Source organism: Mytilus galloprovincialis, chromosome 1 (genome assembly GCF_965363235.1).
Source record: "Mytilus galloprovincialis chromosome 1, xbMytGall1.hap1.1, whole genome shotgun sequence".
In the NCBI taxonomy this organism is placed as follows: Eukaryota; Metazoa; Mollusca; class Bivalvia; order Mytilida; family Mytilidae; genus Mytilus; species Mytilus galloprovincialis.
The window spans coordinates 61,013,427-61,033,882 of NC_134838.1; the positions used below are offsets into that span (position 1 = coordinate 61,013,427).

The 20,456-nt window shown below is 30.9% G+C and overlaps 1 protein-coding gene across 1 annotated transcript in view; it reads left to right on the top strand.

Annotated features, from left to right (window-relative positions):
• The first annotated feature begins 3,662 nt into the window (after window positions 1-3,662).
• The window catches only part of LOC143083980 (universal stress protein YxiE-like), a 33,515-nt gene continuing 16,721 nt past the window's right edge, over window positions 3,663-20,456 (top strand). The window contains exon 1 of the mRNA XM_076260422.1: window positions 3,663-3,923. Within this exon, the coding sequence (XP_076116537.1) occupies window positions 3,836-3,923 (88 nt within the window). The 5' untranslated portion in view covers window positions 3,663-3,835. The remainder of the gene's footprint in view (window positions 3,924-20,456) is intronic.

Here is a 20,456-nt window from a genome sequence, read left to right on the forward strand (position 1 = left end):
TTTTTGTTTGTAATAAAGCAAACTACTTGCAATGTGAGGGAGGAGTTTGGAAGAGTCACCATGAACGGTGGTCGTATCTAGGTCAAATATGTCAATTTCGAATTGCAACACGTTACAGTCATAATATATGAATTAATAACAACATTGCAATATTAAAGGGGTTTTAAGTTGATCAAATATATTAAATGCATGCCAATTTGAAAAAAATCCTTATTCTGCAGTAGTCAATATACGCATGTGCAAACTAATTTAATGGATTTAGAGCATGGGTTAATTCACAAAGCGAATGAAGCAGGTCATATTAGAATCAGCTTTGAGCGTTCCTAATGAAGATAAATAAAAAAGGGGTTCTGACTAATGTCAGTCCTTACAAAATGAAAAAAAAATGAGTATCTTTTAAAACAATTTTTTTTATTATCCTCTACATAGTATTGGATATTGTGTAAATATTTTTTTATAATCATAATGTTGTATGTACTTTATATGTTATTATTATTTATCAAAATACAAAATGTTCTTAAGTTCTTGCAGGTGGATTCATTCTTTCTTTAGATTTAATCATTTTTTGTATTTCACACAAATCTATTTAAGATTACAGAAAATCGTAATATATAGAATTATATGATATACAATGACAATAACTTTCCACTAGCAGGTGTTTAAACGATCATGAATTGAAATAAAGGATGGACACTTAACAAATTGTCCTGGATAAAAACAAAAATTGCCCCACCTATTAATTAATTTTAAATTGGCGATTCCGTTGCTTGATGTCATTTAATATTAATCAAGTCTAATATCTAGTATTAAATGAAATCCTGTATATCGAAATCAACATAATGTCAATCTAATGTGTCGTTTGTTTTCTCCTATTTTTGAGTGTGAATTCACATTACTATAAGACGTGTCACGGTACTTTTCTATCCCAAATTCATGTATTTGGTTTTGATGTTATATTGGTTATTCTCATCGGATTTTGTCTAATGCTTAGTCCGTTGCTGTGTGTAATACATTTTAATGTTGTGTCGTTGTTCTCCTCTAATATTTAATGCGTTTCCCTCAGTTTTAGTTTGTTACCCCGATTTTGTTTTTTGTCCATAGATTTATGAGTTTTGAACAGCGGTATACTACTGTTGCCTTTATTTAATGTAAAAAGATAAGGCCAGTTTCACTTGTATTTGTATATTTCATTTAGACATTTGTAAAAACCTTCCGGAGTCAAAGTATATTATTAAAGTGTTCTTTAAGTATAATAATTTTACATTTTCGTAACTCTAAAGTAATTCATCCTAAGAGATGATTACAATATGACTTTGTGTAAAATTTTGAATGACAAACTAAATAAATTGGCATGTAAATACCTTGTTATGTTTAACGTATGTTCTTTTTATTCACTATTTCGATTGAAAATGCTCCTTTTATAAATGAATTGATAAAATTTTCTTAATTTAGCCCGAATTGTACTAAAAGTGAACCAAGAAAAGCGTTTTGTCCGTTTATGAATCTTTGATCTGTTTGTAGAGTTTCAACTCCCTCGTGTGTAGCTGACTCTTAGGTTCAAATAATCTTGTGCATTCTTGTCGTTCAAATCATTTTAGATGTCACTAACGGCGAGAAATACAGATAAGAGCTTTTAACTAATCTGTAGTTAGTACTTATGTGTTGACATGACATATCATTGATATGGTCATAATTATAAAACTTAGGCTTTTCTAACTCAAGAATTGATTACCTCAGCTGTCTTTGGAAAAACCTTTATGAATTTGTGTCGTCAATGCTATGCAACTTCGCACTTTATTCAGCCTTTCAACTTTTTGATTCGAGCGTAACCAAGAGTCTTTTGTAGACAAAACGCGCGTCTGGTGCATATACAAAATTTTAATCCTGGTCACTATAGTGAGTTTATGCGGACGCATGACATTTGTGTATATTATTTTCGTTTGTTCACCTGCAATAATCAGATTGAGAATTGTGTATTACTTTAATGTATGAATTTCATATATATGTGTTGTTTGTCAATACATAAACATTTTTATACGGTGAATTTCTTGTTAACAGTCATTTATATTGTAGTCCATTGAAGCTAAAATTTTCAAATGCTTTAAATACGCGAATTGGTTTATTAAAAACACATAATGTATTCGCAACTAATTAGGAAAAAGCAAAAACTGATTCTTTTGACCTATAAAAAGTATACAGACTTTTCACAAATAATAGTCTTAATCTTACATTTTTGTGTCTTAGTTTGTAACATAAAATTGCAAAATTGATGTATTGCTAGTTCAATATGCAATATTTATATACTAATAGTCTCTATTCATGGCGCTGCTTATGATTTGTAGTTCAGATAGATGATTTTACAATAGAAATTAAATACTGTAAGATAAGGTTAGAATCCACAATATTCATAAAAGTTTGCCGGCCATTAATGTTTACTCAATTGTAACATTGATGTACGCGAATTGCTAACTTTATGATTACGAGTATACCAAATGTTTTATTCAACTTTGAGAAATATGCATTTCACGAACTTTGATACGGTTATGTGATGTTATCACATCGATATAGAGTAATCATCAAACCTTCTTCTAGGTTCCCACGTAAAACCTATGTAAACAAACACAATTTGTCTAACGGTCTTATATTTAGAAACAAATTAATCTTTTCTCCCTATAAATTACTGCTAGAGGACATTACGGCAAGATACACGTTTTATTCAATTTACCTTTTTTATATATAACAATAAGCGCGTTTAATAGATATACGAAGATGTGATATGAGTGGCAATGAGACAGTTCTCCATCGATGTCACAATTTGTGTAAGCAAACCATGTTTAGGTCAAAGTACAGTTTAAACCTTTTAAAGCACAACAATTTGACTAACACTTCGTTCTTATTATACAATCACTAATAATGCGTGACTTATATAGCGTGTCGATTAGTACAAGTAGCTTTATAACTCTGTTATTTGGTCCTCAATGCTGTTCAACTATGTACTTGTTTGGCTTGATAACTATTTTGATCTGAGCGTCACTGATGAGTCTTGTGTAGACGAAACGCGCGTCTAGCGTATTTGATTATAATCCTGGTACCTTTTGGCAACTATCTAAACCTGCCTTTGTTGTATGCTGTGCCTTGCAGAACCCTATATGATGCAGTCGATCTATCGAATCGACTGAATAAAGATGATTCTCTGTACAAATTTCAATCCGTTAAGCAATCATCAAAATAATTTTTTTCCCTCACATTTTATTCATTTTTTTTTTAATACATAGTAAAGCTCACACAAAAAACACTCATTGTAGGTTGCAATTATCAGAAAAGATCAAATATGGATTCAATGTTTCTGAAATAGTTTAGTTGAATGTTAAATGTAATCAAAACAATCATCTAAGATGCAAATACCTCGTCATGTAGAGATGATTGCTTTCAGTTCGTAAATCCTTTGTTAAAAAATAAGTATTAAAACACCACTGAGATAACAGCGCTAAGACAAGAAAAACTCTTAATGTAATAAAGTTTTGACGAACAATTGTTTCGTATCAATTTTCATTGACATTGAATATGTGAAAGGATAAATTTCTTTAATAAAAAGAAACTATTGAATATTAAACTACTGTTTACAATATTGATACGTACTTTTTTACTACAACATATCGATAATTTGTGGGAAATTCCCAACAGTCGCTATCAGTCAATACCTCGTTGATTGATCAGAAACTTTTCATAATCCCGACATGTTACATTAGATGAACAAGTTAACTTGCATATTTTGTTAAATGGGGCATTGAAGAATTCATAAGTGTAAAATTCTATATTTTGGATTAGAAAAACAATGGCAGAAAAGTTAACAGAGAGCTCAAAGGGTAAAAAAGTTGTCATTGGAATAGACGGAAGTGATAATTCTATGTTTGCAATTGAATGTAAGTTAAGATATTTATTAAATAGGTACATGTAGACAAAGTTTTAAAATAGTTGTAATGATTGTAGAAATAAGTTCAATTCATAGTAAAATTCCAACGTTTATGTGTTACAAGAAGTGTTCATCATATACATGCAAAATCTTTACTTCTTATGAATCTCATTTATACCAAATGAGATTTATTATTCATGGTATTAATGCATTTACATTAGTCGTAATAATTAAGACAAATAGGCTTGCAATGTAAACTTTGCTTGGTATATAGACAGGTTTTTAGATTATAGACAAGTGTAATATCAGCATCAAAAAATTATAAGCACAAAGAAGCATTGTTATACATACTTTTTGGAATTTGATAACATATTTATAATAATTGATTTTCTGTTTTTATTGTTAGTACGTGTTCAGTGTTATATGGATCAAATTATGACATATTCATGTTTTCACATATCAGATCGATTCAATCATTTCAAAACAGATCAATGAAACATTTCCATTCTGTACAAACTTAGTTGTTTACTTTGTTAAAAAGGAAATTTTAGCGAACGTATTTCAAACAAAAAGATAAGAGGACAGATAAAAGTTTAAAACTTGGGAACTTTTCTTATGATAAAAGAAAACAAAACTCTTTGAGTGAATTACATAATAGTTTATAAAAGGTAAAATTCATAACTGATCGATGAAATGTTGTTATTCTGTTAAAACCTTTAGAACTTCTATGTTTAAACAGAAAACTCATCAGATAAATATATGGTACATGTAAGACTGAAATTAAATAAAGCGCTGGAAAAGTGTACAAAGGAAACACACGTCTCAACAAAAAATAATCATCTTTCAAAACAATTTGTGTTTCAGCAATTTAAAGTAAATACATTTTCATTTATCTCTCGAAGTTGATAAAACAAATCATATCAATTTTCCATTTTGAAGACTGTTTATTTTGCAGTCTTATCGACGTTAAACCATATTTTTCTTTATTTTAAATGTATTATTGTTGACGCGAAAAAAATAAATAAAAATGTTATCAAGCCAAACTAGAATATTCTTGTTCAAGAATGCAGTGGCATGCTTTATCGATAGACATGCATAAAGTTTATAAAGAAAATAAAACAAATAGTATTTTGTTAAGTTAGTATGTACAATGATTATATACAACCATTAAGAAAGAATGAACGAATTGAAGTTTAAAGTTGCGAGAAGAAATCGTTCCTACAAACAATGAGTGAATAATACAATCGAAAATATACATGTACAATACATTTGTTAAGAGTTTAAACTTAGTTAATCCCATTGAAATTGTATCATTAGAGGAGATAGAAAAACTTTGATAGGCAATGAAACAACACCAACTAGAGAACAAGTCACAAGTATGAAAACCAATATATTTAAACATGTATAAAATAAGTCGATGTGATATGATTGCCATTGAGAAAATCCTCCATTAAGCTGGGGTCACACATTCACGATTTTTACTGCCGTCCTTGACAGGACCATTCCCGATTAAAATTTATTAAAAGTCTGATCAAGAACCTATGAATCGTGGATGGAAATTCAAACTTAAATTAAAATTTGTAAAAAAAAACATTTAATCACGACAACAATCAGATATTGTTCAGGAAGCGTCGATATTCAACCGTTTCCAAGCGAATTTATCCCGATAATCCTGTTCTAAATCCGCTTCTTATCCGATTTTTATCTTTCGCCAGGTAAAATTCGACCGAGTCTGTCGCGACTGCGTCCCGATTCTACCGAATGTTATCCGACAGAGATCAGATAGTGACAAGACAGTGCACCGACGCTGACGGAAGTTATCCGTTCGAAAATTGTCGGCATACTCGGGATGATCAGGTACTGTCGGAACGTAATTCTATCACGACCCGCTCTATCGCATTGCAAACGGCTTTGTCTGGTCTCAGTCGTATTGTATTCTGTAATTGTCGGGACTCTGACGTGGGTATTATTGACGAATTTAGAATTAATAACGGGACTGTTTCGGAACGGTTTCGGCAGAAACGGTTCGCAATCGACAAGATCTGAATGCAATCTGGACTCAATCGGCAGAAAAACAGCAATGAACATTTTTTCCAGATCATTCCCGTTCCACAGGACACCGTCCCGAATACACAGAACATTGTTAGGAATTCGATCCGATACAGCAGAATCTGTCACGACATAGGCACGATTGTAATCCGACTAGACAAAATCGGCTGAGTTTCCCCGAATGTTACGGGACGCACCTAACTGTCGGGGTGCTTTGCCGAACTATTCGGACCCTTCCCGACCAGTAGGAATCTGTTACGAACTAAAATGACTGCGGTAAGACAATAATAGGACATTCCAAATAATTGAGGATACTAATCCGACATTTTCACTTTTCGTGTCGTATCGCTGTCTGATCTCAAACGGGAGCAATAATCGGCAATGTGTGAACCCCGCATTAGATTTTTTTTAAAAGACTAGGATATTTTATGGATATCTCACTACTCATAAGCATAAAAGGTGGGACGATGATAATTTCTTCTTCATCACAAAATGATTAAGTTTACAGATTTGTAAAATTTACAATAATTAAACTATATTTAGTTTAATGATGACATCTTTATTCTAATAATGATTTGTGTTAGGATTGCAAATGAAATAATTATCAACCAAAGATCAAAAGAGGAGGATACTATATGGCGCTGTGTGGAAATTTTGGATGGTTTGAACAAAAACTTTAAACCGTAGTTACAGACATGTAGTATAAATTAATCATCATTAGCAACCCTACTTAACTGTTTATAACTTTTGAAAAGTCCTTTACGAAATTTAACCTGGGGTATTTTGAATATTATATTTTAGTACAAATCAAGATCGTTTAAATATCTAATTTAAGTTAGGTTCACTTGTTTATTCCTCAGGCACTGTGAATAGAAAACTGATATGATATAATTACGTCAACGACACAGCAACCGAACAACACATAATTATGAAACCAAACAATGCAACATTAAGTGTCATCTATATTAATAGACACACTGGCTTTGTAAGTTCCTGTATTTTAAAATTAGTTCAGAAAATCAAAAATCGAGGAAATTTGGACTTTAGATAATCAACAAAACTTTTTTTATTAGATACATTTTGCAGTCTTATCGACGTTAAACCATATTTTTCTTTATTTTAAATGTATTATTGTTGACGCGAAAAAAATAAATAAAAATGTTATCAAGCCAAACTAGAATATTCTTGTTCAAGAATGCAGTGGCATGCTTTATCGATAGACATGCATAAAGTTTATAAAGAAAATAAAACAAATAGTATTTTGTTAAGTTAGTATGTACAATGATTATATACAACCATTAAGAAAGAATGAACGAATTGAAGTTTAAAGTTGCGAGAAGAAATCGTTCCTACAAACAATGAGTGAATAATACAATCGAAAATATACATGTACAATACATTTGTTAAGAGTTTAAACTTAGTTAATCCCATTGAAATTGTATCATTAGAGGAGATAGAAAAACTTTGATAGGCAATGAAACAACACCAACTAGAGAACAAGTCACAAGTATGAAAACCAATATATTTAAACATGTATAAAATAAGTCGATGTGATATGATTGCCATTGAGAAAATCCTCCATTAAGCTGGGGTCACACATTCACGATTTTTACTGCCGTCCTTGACAGGACCATTCCCGATTAAAATTTATTAAAAGTCTGATCAAGAACCTATGAATCGTGGATGGAAATTCAAACTTAAATTAAAATTTGTAAAAAAAAACATTTAATCACGACAACAATCAGATATTGTTCAGGAAGCGTCGATATTCAACCGTTTCCAAGCGAATTTATCCCGATAATCCTGTTCTAAATCCGCTTCTTATCCGATTTTTATCTTTCGCCAGGTAAAATTCGACCGAGTCTGTCGCGACTGCGTCCCGATTCTACCGAATGTTATCCGACAGAGATCAGATAGTGACAAGACAGTGCACCGACGCTGACGGAAGTTATCCGTTCGAAAATTGTCGGCATACTCGGGATGATCAGGTACTGTCGGAACGTAATTCTATCACGACCCGCTCTATCGCATTGCAAACGGCTTTGTCTGGTCTCAGTCGTATTGTATTCTGTAATTGTCGGGACTCTGACGTGGGTATTATTGACGAATTTAGAATTAATAACGGGACTGTTTCGGAACGGTTTCGGCAGAAACGGTTCGCAATCGACAAGATCTGAATGCAATCTGGACTCAATCGGCAGAAAAACAGCAATGAACATTTTTTCCAGATCATTCCCGTTCCACAGGACACCGTCCCGAATACACAGAACATTGTTAGGAATTCGATCCGATACAGCAGAATCTGTCACGACATAGGCACGATTGTAATCCGACTAGACAAAATCGGCTGAGTTTCCCCGAATGTTACGGGACGCACCTAACTGTCGGGGTGCTTTGCCGAACTATTCGGACCCTTCCCGACCAGTAGGAATCTGTTACGAACTAAAATGACTGCGGTAAGACAATAATAGGACATTCCAAATAATTGAGGATACTAATCCGACATTTTCACTTTTCGTGTCGTATCGCTGTCTGATCTCAAACGGGAGCAATAATCGGCAATGTGTGAACCCCGCATTAGATTTTTTTTAAAAGACTAGGATATTTTATGGATATCTCACTACTCATAAGCATAAAAGGTGGGACGATGATAATTTCTTCTTCATCACAAAATGATTAAGTTTACAGATTTGTAAAATTTACAATAATTAAACTATATTTAGTTTAATGATGACATCTTTATTCTAATAATGATTTGTGTTAGGATTGCAAATGAAATAATTATCAACCAAAGATCAAAAGAGGAGGATACTATATGGCGCTGTGTGGAAATTTTGGATGGTTTGAACAAAAACTTTAAACCGTAGTTACAGACATGTAGTATAAATTAATCATCATTAGCAACCCTACTTAACTGTTTATAACTTTTGAAAAGTCCTTTACGAAATTTAACCTGGGGTATTTTGAATATTATATTTTAGTACAAATCAAGATCGTTTAAATATCTAATTTAAGTTAGGTTCACTTGTTTATTCCTCAGGCACTGTGAATAGAAAACTGATATGATATAATTACGTCAACGACACAGCAACCGAACTACACATAATTATGAAACCAAACAATGCAACATTAAGTGTCATCTATATTAATAGACACACTGGCTTTGTAAGTTCCTGTATTTTAAAATTAGTTCAGAAAATCAAAAATCGAGGAAATATGGACTTTAGATAATCAACAAAACTTTTTTTATTAGATACATTTATGAAACACACTATTTGTACGATCAATCTTAACTTTGCTACCATCATCATGATCATGACTATCTTTCTATAACTTTGCAAAAACCTGTATGTCTCAATTAAGCGTGTTGACACATATGCATGTATTGTAATGAAGCTTTTAATGCGCCATCTCTTAGTTCAACCAATTGAAACTCATGTTATATTGTATTGCAATGAAATCATCAGTTTGCGTTCAGAAAATCAATTGCAGTTCATTTACAGTGTTTATAATAGAGCCAATGAAATTTTAAAGTACTTCCAAAAATACTTCGACATCAAAGATTAAATAAATAAAGTAGAGATGTTAGGGTTAATCATCAACACAATGAACATTATGTAACCAAATGGTTTTATACTTACAAGAATGTAGACACATGCACTATTATTTACATGTTTGATTCTAAAAAATGTTCAATTAAAATTAAGAGATTAAACCTCACTAGAGCCTATCAAATATACCTATCGGACCTGCACCTTTTTATTAAACGTTTTTTTTTCATACTGTTACAGCACTAAAACTTTTTTTAAATATTAGTCTGCATTCAGTGGTAACGCAATTATATATATATATATATATATATATATATATATATATATATATATATATATATATATATATATATATATATATATATATATATATATATATATGTAAAATGCCTCTTTTTGCCAATTAATGTCTTTTATGTAATCCCAATTCACACCCTCATGTATCACAAATTGTTACATAGATAATTTCACACTCTATAAATAATGGTATTGTTTTCGTTTCGTATGAAACAATACCGTTTCCTTATATACACAAACACGCCCTTTTAAATAACGTTTTATCGTATCTTTGCTTTATTTAGTAGTGTATTTCTCAATATTTCTGACTATTTTACGTATTCAAAACACAATCAAAATATTCTAATAGTTATACATCAAAATTACGCTCGATCACTTTATCATTATTTGTCAATGATGATTCAAAACCAAATTTGAAGAAACCAATTTTGTAATCCTGTAAATAATTAATCTATTTGTAAAATCACTTAACGATCGGAACAGACCAAACATCTATTTGAATCAAATTTCATTATCAAATCAAAACAGCTATGGCTTGTGCAGCTATATTTTGTATTTCGAATTGTGTGACTCTGATATTTGTTTAACTATTAAACTTAATATTTCAGTAAATGGAATTTAATCTGACATGCTATAGCCCAACATGAAAAAGGGATTCAGTGAAAACATTGCTAATAAAGTAGGAATAATTGAAATAAAAAAAGAAATATTTGAATCGGTACATAAGAATTGTCGTCACACAAGGCATTTTTAAATTTTATGTGTTTTTAAATTTTAAGATGGAATCGTTTCTTGTATGCAAATGATTGTTTTATAACCAAAGCTATACATGCACATATGCAAAACACCAAATTGAAGATTTTAAAACATTTGTAACTATATCAAGATAAAAAAGGAAGAGAAATGTATAATGATTGGCAATGAAACAACAGCCCAATAGAGACCTACAGACATGTATGATGACAACTAAAGATAAGATTTACTTTTGAAAACTTGGATGTTGAAATGTAGCTTAAATAAATATATCTCTGTTGTGATAAATAGGTAAAATGACGATAATTATCGCTTCTTCATAACGAAAAAATTCGGAAGCGATTATAATGAGTAATAAGTATTATACATATATCTAATTGCATTATTGCACCGTATTGAAACAAATGAGGATATGTGGTATGATTTCCAATGAGAAAAACATTCATCAGTATCCGAAGGACGCGGAGGTATTGTCTTACTGTAATTATACGGAGACGTGGAATGGTTTTTACTTTTAAAGTGTAAATAGTTGTCAATCATGACAAGCAACTTTGCTGAAATTGTTTTTAATTTTGAAAAGACCTTCGAAATATTGTATATTAAAGATCAAGTTTTAGTAGAATTAAAGATCACGTTTTTTATTGATTTTTTATGTTATCTCCTATCTAAATTTGCATCAAACGATACGCGAACGATACTTAAGTGAGATTCAATTTCATAGGTCAAAGATAAACTAAAAAAATCACGGCAAAAATAAGAAAAAGACAACAGCGTGCAAAACACAACTTTGAAAACTGAAGACAGAGCAACACGAATCACACCTGCAACCGGGGCATACCTCAGATCTCGTTCAACGCAAAGTCTTCAAAATAAAGACATTTACACCATTGCCTTGTTTTAAACGTTAAGAGATAATATGACAATAATAAAAACAATACAAGCGATACGTTAATTGTTGTGCGATGAATGTGTTATTTCCACGTTCATTCGGTACTACACGTAGTAATAGTAGATCAGCGGAAAATAACGACTAAATTATTCCTATCACCGTTTTTGATATCTTGTCATAAATATGTATATGAGTCAAAGCTTTACCTTAAAAAATAACTATGCTGCAATAACTAGTTTGCTTTAAGAAAAAATCAATTACAGTTAAATATAAACAATGTTTATGTAGAAGTGAATGCATCTAAAGTAATTTCAAAAATACTTTGTTATCAAGAATCCAGTAAATAAAGAAGAAATGTTAGGGTTGGTCATTAACACCTTTTTCTATAGAAAACCCAATAGTTGTATTCGTACACAATTGTTGACACATATCCTTGTATTTACACCATTAATTCATTGAAATTATATGACCAACGTAAACAAGCGAAGCCCCATTCAAGTCTTAACGGATCTTCCCTTTTTATTAACATATCCCCTACTTTGCGTTTAAAAACAAAGGTCATATAGTGTAAACAGGAATGTACATATCTTTCAATCCTCTTATATAATGAGTTTATTAATCATGATTTCACATTTACACTTTTCGTCTTCATAAAATAAAATACAGACTTTATCTAAAGTTTCCTTTGTCTTTTCTTTCAGCATTCTTCTCCAAATATTCTACTACCGATATTTAAAAAAAAATACCATGATGTCATTATTTGTAAATGATCCTTGAAGATTGAAGACTTCCATATTCTTTATTTCTTTTAAAACCAAGTAATTGATATACAGAAATACATTGTCACATAATAACATTCATAATTGAAGAAACCATATAGTAGTCCTCTACTCAACATCTTTTAGTGATACTACCGATAAAAATTGAAAAAACGAACCATTTATTTGGATCAGATACAAAACATGTATCACTTATGCACTTCTCATTGTGAATTATATCCTAATCAAATATTTATGTCTTGAGCAGTTAAATTGTTTTATTATTATAATTTTGTAAAAATAAGCACGCGTTTTAACGGAAAGATGCTGAATATTTTGCACTATTCATACTAACGATTTGAATCATTTTTTTTTATTCAAAAAGAAATGACTATTACATATGATACTGCGAATTCTAAAGAAATTATAGCTCGTGTCTCGTATACATCAAAGTTTTAGATTAATGCTGTATTATCTACGCAAAATATTTCCCAGTAGATCAAATATAGATGAAAGCACGCTGTTAAGCAAGCAAAGTTTGAACGAGGAATACAATAATGTAGTGTTTTGAGTAAATATTTCTAATATTCTATTACAGACTAACATATAACATCAATAGCAAAATAGAATCAATTAAAAAACAAAACAAATTGCCATTACAGTTCTACAGAGGCTTAGTGCAAAAGATGGATGAAAGATACAAAAGGGACAGTCAAACTCATAAATCTAAAACAAATTGACAACGCCATGGCTAAAAATGAAAAAGACAAACAAACAACAGCACACATGACACAACATAGAAAACTAAAGAATAAACTACACGAACCCCACCAAAAAACTAGGGGTGATCTCAGGTGCTCAGGAAGGGTAAGCAGATCCTGCTCCACGTGTGTGTAAAGTGCAAAACTAGTTTCATTCGTTATTCTTTTAAATGTCAACATGTACATTTATCTTTGAATTTCGGACGATTTTGTTGATATCATAAACTTTAATCTGAGAACGTTAGATCTTTAATCTTGATGTTATATACCTTAATCCATGTATTAATCTGAGGTATATTATAATATGTAAGTTTATCTTTTCAGTCCTATAATCGGGATCCTGTATCTTAACTGAAACTCTCATCCCTTTTTGCACATCTAAATATTAAGCTCAGGCAAAAACATGTGTTTTCCGCCTTACAATGTTCGAGTATTATGAGCAGGATCAAAGCAATGAATGAACGTTTTTCTGTCTTAAGGGTTTTATGTTGATCTTTGATCATTGGTGCCGAAAAAACATTCAAATCCAAATTCACAATGCCAAATGTTTCCTAAGAAATTCTTTGCATATAAAGGCCATTCTTATTATTTTTGCAGCCATTTTAATTGTTTTACAAACCTCTCAAACATTGCAAGTATCATTCAACGCTAGATTGACAAATATGTGTTACTGAAGAGGTTTTATATATAATCTGAGATGAGTACTGAAGACGAAGGGTCAAAACAAAGATGAAAGAGAAAAAATACCTCTAACGATAATTGAGTCTTGTATCATTTTAGTTCCTACTTTGAAGTTGTGTTCTTCCTAGACTCACAAAGTGTGGTTATCTATATATACAAATATTGTTATCAATTTAAATTTTATTCAAATGAAATGGCTAATCCATTTTAAATTGTTAATGATAATTTTTAGAATCAAACTATATAAATTGCTTTAAGCAAAAGAAAAACATGTATGATACTTTTATTGAATTTAGGATGAAAAGGAATTACCAAAAGGAGTAGGTTCAGTAAAACGCCTTTTTGGCCCCCAAAATATATCAGTTTTACAAAATTGTGAAAATGTAATCTTTAAGCTTATTTTGGAAAGCAGAATGCTTCTGCTTCAGACATATGGGCTGTTTTTTTTTACCGTAAAATGCTCATATCTCAGGTACTAGCGTCATTAAGTCATGTTAAATGACTGAAATCTTCACAATTTAAGCATTTTATTTGAATGAAGGTTTACGTCTTAAATGAAAGTGGCCGCATTCGTGTTCATTCATAATATTGAAATGGAAGTTGTATTTGATGAAAATACATAACATATATAAAGGTTGAGGATGAACACGGATGCGGCCACTTTCATTTCTTACAAAAAAACATGTGAAAAGTAAAGTTTTTTTGTATATTTGATAGATTTTTCATATTTAAGCTTGAATTGGAGCGTTTTTTATGACTAAATCAGTTAAAATCTTTTATATAAACTAATTGAATCAATTAAAATAGACACAAGTGTTTAAAAAGTGTCCAAAATCTTTCGTTAGGTGGATCTGAAATTTGAGGCCAATATCGGCCCTTACCGAACCTTCTCCTTTGTTTTTGTAGTTATATGAATAACAACACTGTTCCATTTTCATGCAGGACATAAATACGTACTGAATTTTTGTTTACTCACAATTTCATTCAAGATGAGTGTTTAACATTCATGTATTATTAATGAAAAAGTGTTAAATGTATGTGTTATATCAAAGTGTTAAATATTGGTTAGATACAAACTTGATTAATTTTGCTCAAGTTACTGGTACTAAGTTCACATTATACATACATTTGTATGAAACAATATTCTTTAAATGGTGTTACAATTTGTAAAAGTTAATCTTCATTCAGCTACATTGATTTAAAGTAGACCAATTTCAGCTAGGGTGTAAGACCAAAACATTGCAGCATGCATCTAGCAAAATACAAAAACCCCTTATATCATAATATTTGGTTTATAATCGTATAACCATATCTAAGAGTAAAGTGTAAAGATAAGTGCCTGTCTAACCATGCCATCATACAAATATCTAAACATTTTCAAATAGCAATTGTCAATTTCTTCCCCGGAGCTAAATTTACTAAAATCAAATGAGTGATCAATGCTGTTACCACATTGTCATTGACCGAAGCCAGACCAATACTTATTGATGATAAATGATGATTGGTTGTCCAATTGCTCAAATCAGATTGTGCATGTGTAGCTGACGGATACGTGACTGTGAAATGTTTCTAAAGATATAGCATTTATGCAATGCTCTAAAATGTATATGCTTGTACGATACAACTGTGCTGCACCAATCATGCCAGTTGAAATGCTTTACACAACTACCTTCAACACCATGTGTTCAGGGTGTATATGTAACATAAACAATGCTAAATACGCATACATTTAACCCTCGCTTTTAACATAATGCCCCCAAATGACCTATTTTCACTTGGAAGTTTCTGTCTAGATTACCATTGGGAAATATCTGTGTCACAAATGCCAACTCTTAAAATTTGCCAGAAAAAAAAGAAAATAACAACAATATTAAAATCTGAGGAAAATTCAATGAGCAAGAACTAAAGCTTAAACACATCAAACGAATGGATAACAGGTTTCATAATCTCAATTGGTTGAGTCATTCTTATAATTTAATTCTAAATTCAATTTTAAACCGTAGAAACCCATGAAAAAAACGTTGATGACATCACGGTCACATGACTAAATTATGTCTATGGGCTGATAACAAAGTAACGTCAGCCAATCAGAAGACGCGTTATATCAAAAATTAATTCATTATCAAATATTTAACCAAACTCCAGATGAAGGTAAACCTAGAATTGTATTCTACTTCATAGTTGTTTCAGACTTCCATTCGTCTTCTTTTCAGTGACATTGATATAAACAAAACACACATCTTGCATTTTATAATGATAAACTTTGAATTTTTATAGATTTTCGAAACAAGTGAAGGGTGGAAAAGCAATATTGCAACTAAGAACATGACTACAAAAAAATATTCATCTGTTCAATTTGGATTGGAATTAAACAATGTGATGTTTTTGTTTTATATAAAATGTCAGTGTCTTGGTGTTTGATTTAGATTTATATAGAGTTATTTTAAGATTCCATTACTAGGATTACAGAAAAAGAATGAAAGGTTATCATTCATGCATAAACAAAGATTTATTGGTAAATGTAGTCACAAATGAAGTATTTTCACTTGTTTACATTATTCTAAAGTGATCACAAAAGTATTTCCTTATAAACTCAGTTCAATAAATCTAAACAAATTAGATGCTAAGTTAAAAGGGCTATATACTTTGTAAATATACCATTAACATCATTTCAAAATATTAGTAGTCTTCATTTTGACAATCTAAAATTGTAGTGCTCGTTATGTTTCTTGATAAGGAACAGTGTACTGTAGTAATCGGAAAACAATTACTTGTTAGTCGCAACATAGACGTATTTACAAATTTGTCCGCCATTACGTATATTCACACAGGCTCCGTAAACTTTGACATGTTAATTCAAAACATTTGACGACATGACTAAACAGTTATTGTTGCTTGACGTCAAAAGGTTATTCGGAGGTGATATAAGGTCATTCGGAGGCAAACACACCTATATACCAAAAGTGTAAATACGTTTATTCTCCCGTTATTTTTTTTTCTTTAACATGGCCTTTTATTGAATGAATATTCAAATAATAAATAAGGAATAAATAGTCTGATATTTCAAAAAGTAAGGAGGTTAACCTGCCTGAACTGATTCATACCAAATCCGTTATGTTTAGTTAATTAAATAATTGGAAAACGAATCGGATTTTATTGTTTCATTTGCCAACATATCATCTAAAAAGCAACTTATTTAACATTCCTCGATCAGATACTGTTTGTGTATCTGTTTCTGCTGTTTGTCTTGTATTACAAATTGAGACATTGTTTATACTTAGTAACAGCAATGTGAGGTTATGATGTATTTGCTTTCAATGAAACTTTTTTTGCGTGAAAGAATTGAAAACTGTTTTATTTCGGACTGAAACTGATATTCGAATTCAGTATAAATTGATTTTGTTGGTACCCTTCTAGCATGTTCAACTAGCGATGTTTTATTGGTGGTAATGTGAGATTCTTTTGGGCGTACTGGTCATTATAAGCTGATTGTGGAGTTTTTGTAATACTACTATGCGGGCCTCAAAGGTAAAAATAACCAAAACGTAATATAATCTAAAACGACAATGATTGTAATAGATATGAGTTTTTCTGTATTTCAAATCAAGAACAATGGACAGAATTAATTGCAGAATAAAGACAATAAATTATCAATATCAGCTGTGCTCAGCTTGAAACAGGAGTAATAGCCCATAGTTTCTTAGCCTCGTACAAATACAGCTGATATTTATGACACTAAACAGGTATTGTCTATATAAGTATAAAACCTAATTTACAAGAAAATATTCCAAAATGTGAAAAACGTGCAATTTACAATGTACGTTGCTTTGCTATAATTTTCATTAACACATATTTTACATTGGCAATTCCTGCTGCAGGTCAATATGAAAAAGCCCTTCAGGCATATACAATTTATGAAGTGTAATTTAACGTTTTTAATCGTATTGTTATCGACGTTGAAATTAATTCGGCATTCATCGTTTTCCTTCCAGTGACGCTGATATGTCTCGTGTAAACGAATGCATCTCTTTCATTTATTAATGATAAGCCTATTTTATGTTATAAATATCTAATAAAAAGAAAGGTCGACATTAAGATTTCAAACAATGAACATGTCATGCAACAGAAAACAATATTCGATTTGAACAAGAATCAGCGGTTTATGATGTATTTGTCTTGACTCAAAATGCCAGTTTAGTGAGTTTTGATTTAGATTGACAGAGTTATACTAAGATTCCATTACTTTGATCAGAGAAGGCAATAACAGGGATAGATTAGTTGTCATGTATAAACAAAGATTTATCGCAAGTCATTAATGAAGTCTATTCAGTTGCTTTCATCATTGTATAGTAGAAGTGATAGCAACAGCATTAACATATAAATACGAATTCTTCTTTTAATTTAAAATCTTAATTTTGCAAATCTACGCTAGTCCTCGACATATGTATGTGTAAAACGCGATGTTATTTTAACAGTAGTTCGTAAAACTTTCTTGTTTTTCATACATTCACCTTTTTTCGTCGTAACGAAGTATACGTATTGTTAGAACTTGCGGGTGCTGTCCGTTTTCAGCATTTCAAGGCGCGCAATATTTTGATTATCACCTAAAAATGTTTTAGATTCAATGTTCGTTACGTGACCTGAATTATTGGAAAACACAACTGACTCTTCTTGTTCCATTTGCCATTATATCTTATAAAAAGAAACTAATTTAATCAGATCAAACTTATTGATGTTCCGCGTGCTATGTTTTATATATTGCAAATTAATACATTGTTTTTGATCAGTCGTAACATAAAAGGTTATGTTGCATTTGCTTTGAATCAAAAATCAATTTTTATGAAATAATTGAAAAGTAGATTACTTTTTGACTTGAACTGTAATATAAATACATTAGGCAAACATGTTGATCGATAAATTATGTATTTCTTTTTTCATTTTTCCAGTGAGAGTAAAACACCATCTACTTAGTACTATTTTGTATAGACAAATGAATCTAAGAATTGCATCTATGAGCAAGACAGAACAAAAATGAAACACAATTATTATATATACAAGTATGTCGTACTGCACTGATTTATTGTTTCATTCTGTATATAAACTATACAAGTTGTTAACTTAAAATCAAGATAGTGTCCGTCAGTTGCGTGTTTTGTCATTTTAAAAATCTGACAATTAATTTTATTACACACCATCTTTTCTCGGTTTTTAATATATCTTTAACATATCAATTATAAAATTATTTCTTTAGGTTTTTTACTCTTGAGGGACTCATTGGTCAGAAAAGGGGAGTTCGAGTTGAAGTCTGATGGTCGTATTGAAGTAACATTGCCTGCGTCGAAGTGCAATGGTCAAATCGGTGGTGTGCGATCTAACGATTGTTAACATACTAACTAAAAAGCTACAGATGTACAGACTTAATGCAAGATTTTCCTTTTTAGATGTATGCATGTAGATATTCTGCTTTAGCATTTATCCTTACATTCTCATTATCCTTTACCATGTTTTCCGTATCAATTAGGAGACTCTCGGACTCTATGTATTTAGAGAATGTCATGCTCCATTGTACGTAAAAATCATTTTTGTTAGATTGGGGAAAAATATCGCCACAGAACGTAAACTTTGCCCTCTCCCCAAATTACCCACCGTTTATAGTAGACTTGAAAGTGGATAAGCCATTTTTTAACTTCGAAACCCGAAATACTGCTTCTAACAAACAATCTAAATTGAAGTATACGTCGACATGAAAAGCATTGTATCCTTTTCATAAATTGTATTCTACCTAGACATTTTCTGCCTAGACGCACGAGGCTAGATTTAAAATTCAATTTTTGATAAAATTGTAAATCAATTACATGTATAAGTATTCAGATTATCTTAATTGGTGTAGTCAAATAAGATAGACTGTTTTAGCTAAAAACAATAATTCATATATGAGTTATAAAATTTTGTTGTTGTAGTTAATCGAATTTCAACACTGATCTATTTTGATGCAGATAATCAACACCTACTCTTGTTTTTCATTCACACTTTCTTTTGAGCAATTATGTTTAACAAATGACAAAGGTGACGAAAGAAGTTGTTAAATACTGATTAGAGATTAACTTGATTGTCTATTTTTAGATATTTGAGTGCACATGATTCAGACATTTGTATTTGATCAATATCCTTTAAATGATGTAGCAATTTGTACAGTCCAATTTAAATTTCCACTTGATTAATTCAAATCACTTAAATTTCAAGTGGTTTTAAGGATCGAAAAACACCCATCCAACATGCATCTAGCAAATAGAATACCCACATATACCATGTTTGTTATTTTTGAGTAAGACATTATATAACTATATGCCCGTCCTTTGAGCTTTGGTAGAAAGTTTTCTCATTGGCAATTATACCGATCACATGTCCTTAGTTTTATATAAATCTGCATGGTTTGAATGTATATTAACTTTGATCATTCCTTAGAGAAGACATTTGCGTTAAGTTTTTGGAAAGTCATTTCCATGATTTTGTATTCAAAACTTTCTTGCAAAAAGTTCTTACATCATTTTTAAATATATTGCCTTATTTTTATTCAGTGTTTGGGAAAGTAAAAATAGCATACACAGGTACTTGTCTCTGAAAAAACAACAAACAACTTTTTTTTATTACAGCATAAACAGATAAAGACCAGTTCCTGTGTTACTAGTTCATCATACAAATGTCAATATATAAATAATAAGGAACCTCACTAACCTAAATCAGTTGATTGATCATCGCTGAAACAAGCCATCTCATCCCTTAATGGGGTAAAATGTTGAATGG